Source organism: Populus nigra, chromosome 16 (assembly GCF_951802175.1).
Source record: "Populus nigra chromosome 16, ddPopNigr1.1, whole genome shotgun sequence".
NCBI lineage: Eukaryota > Viridiplantae > Streptophyta > Magnoliopsida > Malpighiales > Salicaceae > Populus > Populus nigra.
In genome coordinates, this window is record NC_084867.1 from 8806556 (window position 1) to 8808925 (window position 2370).

Sequence of the window (2370 nt, forward strand, 5' to 3'; positions counted from 1 at the left end):
TTTCTGTTTTATTTTCCTGTTTTCTATGTTTTTTTGTTGTTTTTTTTTGTCTCCATGATTTCTATGTGATTTTTTTCATTGGTTTTTTGTGTGTTCTGACCCTAATTTTATATATATATATATATATATATATTTATTTATTCTATTTATAGTTCATACTTTACTTATTTTTTACACTTTTTATTATTATTTTTTATGTCCTCATCTTACATTTTTTTTAGAGGGATTTAAACTTTTATATTTATTATATTTTTTGTGGTCTCTATTTCTTTTCTTGCACGTCATTTCGCTTCTTTCTTTTAATTATTTTTTTTTTTGGAAAATATGTTAGAAAAGATATGGTAAAAAACGGTTACGACATACATTTTCTGCATTATTTTGCCGTTTGGTGGACCTATAAGTTGGGGCTAAGATGAATGAGAATGTGGTTTCAACTCATGACAATCCTCATCAATATCATCTCCGGATCCCATAAAACCTTGTCCGAAAAGGGCTCCATAATTTTCTCTATAGGCCATGAGCTCAAACTCTAAACCCGTGATTTGTTCCTCTCTCTTGGAAAGGATATCCCTTGTTGCTTGCAGGGCCTCTTGGTCATACTCTGCCTGCTCCTCCATCATTCTTTGATACTGTATTGCCTCCATCTGAACAGCTGCCCTTTCTGCCTGCAACCAGGTGATCATGGCCATTGCATTATTAGCTGCAACGGCCGAAGCACTTCTTTCTTCATCCAATTCCATGTATAAAGCCATCAGTAACTTGCGATCCAGACGAACCTGTTTCTTCAAATGGTGCAAAATTGAGTCATCATCTACCAGCTCATTTGATAGACAAGTCCCTTCAGTGAACTCTGAAGCATCTTCAGTTTCGTCAAGGAATGATTTCCTCGGAAACCAAGTAAATGCCCTGGGACTGGCGGTGGCTGAATCTGTTAGTAGGATTCCAAGAAACTTATTTCCTCTGGAAAATGTAGGGGTCCAATCTTCATTCGTATTCTCAGCTTCTGTCAACAATGGCACCATAGCAGCTTTCACATCGTCCGTGACTAACACAAAAAACACACCCACTAAATCAATGAGGTTGTTGAAAACTAAGAGATCAAAAGCAAGAAGCAACCATGTGCGATGTTAAGAATTTAAGCAATGCATTTCAAGAAAATGCATTTTATAACGTGGACAACGTAGATATACTTTCACTGAGTAATACCATGTGCATGCATATGAACTTTGCATAGTTAAAAGAATCTTTAAGAGTTCAAAGAATCCATTAACCTGACCATGTAAGAAGTGACAGAGATAGCAAAAACAAAATTAAATTTAAAACTAACATTGCTTATCCAGATGTGCTGCATTCGAGACATCCTCATCATCTTGAAGCTCTGAGTCATTTTCTGAGAAGTTGAGTTCTGTGTATCGCACCTGAGATAAGTCCAACTTCCGAGGGTCCTCATTTCTCAAACTCACGAATGGTACCCAAGGAGAAGGAGTAGGAGCTTGTGAGAGCGTGCCTGCAATCTTTCCCTTCGTGTAGGCCTTTACCTTCAATGGGTTCCCACAGCATGAACCCTGGTGGAGGTTGCTCTTCTCAGCTGGCACCATGTTGTCTTTTCCTCCAGTAGGCAACCTCAAATGAATATCACGACCATCATCAACAAACAGCTCGATATTCTTATGTAAAACCCTAACAGGAGACTTATATGTATCACAATCAGATTCTTTCTTCGTAGCAAAAGAAAGAAGACACCCCTCACGCATTTTTCTTATATCCGAAAGCTTCTTGTGGACACGACAATAAGCTAGACTTGAAACTTCCTTCTTGTGAGTTTCACATATGGATTGGTTGTAATAAAGATCAGCATCTCTACGAACAACAGCCAGATCAATCCTTGTGCAGAGCAAACAAGGGATTTTCAACTCAAAGAACTTGGTAAATTCGTTGGCAAAAAATGTAAATTCGTTGGCAAAAAACGCAAGTAACCCATCAATAAAGACCACAGCAATTAACACCCATTCGAGCACGGCATAGATCAAGAAGAGTGGGAGCTTTCCCAGATCTTGTTCCACAAAACATTTAAATGATCTCTTTGCCATAGTTATTTTGATCCTAAAATCAAGAACCAAAATGAGTGAAATGAAAGGTCTGAAAGGATGATAAGATAGAAGATCATGACAAGGGTGTTGGTGATGGAATTAACCAAACCGAGATCATGACCTTTCCTTGTGTGTATGTGTGAGGGGAGAAACTGAGAGGTGGATGCTACAGATTTAGGTTTCAAAATTTGGGTGGCCATTTTAACTTGGCTATAAATAGAAAAGTTTTACAGGAAATTGTGCAGTATGCAGACCCGGTACCTGAATTAACGGTCTATCA

The 2370-nt window shown here is 37.9% G+C and overlaps 1 protein-coding gene across 1 annotated transcript; it reads right to left on the bottom strand.

Moving 5' to 3' along the window:
* Positions 1 to 407: 407 nt before the first annotated feature.
* On the bottom strand, positions 408 to 2096 carry LOC133676063 (probable myosin-binding protein 5). Its single transcript, XM_062097637.1, has 2 exons — positions 1328 to 2096; positions 408 to 1045 (listed from the first exon to the last, which is right to left on the bottom strand). Exons 1-2 carry the CDS (start codon positions 2088 to 2090, stop codon positions 408 to 410), a joined length of 1401 nt encoding a protein of 466 aa, XP_061953621.1. The 5' UTR covers positions 2091 to 2096.
* Positions 2097 to 2370: the final 274 nt, after the last annotated feature.

Bases quoted from the DNA above. Each gene is read 5' to 3' on its own strand.
- LOC133676063 (XM_062097637.1), bottom strand. From the start codon at position 2,090: ATGGCAAAGAGATCATTTAAATGTTTTGTGGAACAAGATCTGGGAAAG. The intron at 1,046-1,327 runs GTTAGTTTTAAA...TTTTTGTGTTAG, and splicing joins AGCACATCTGGATAAGCAAT to TCACGGACGATGTGAAAGCT.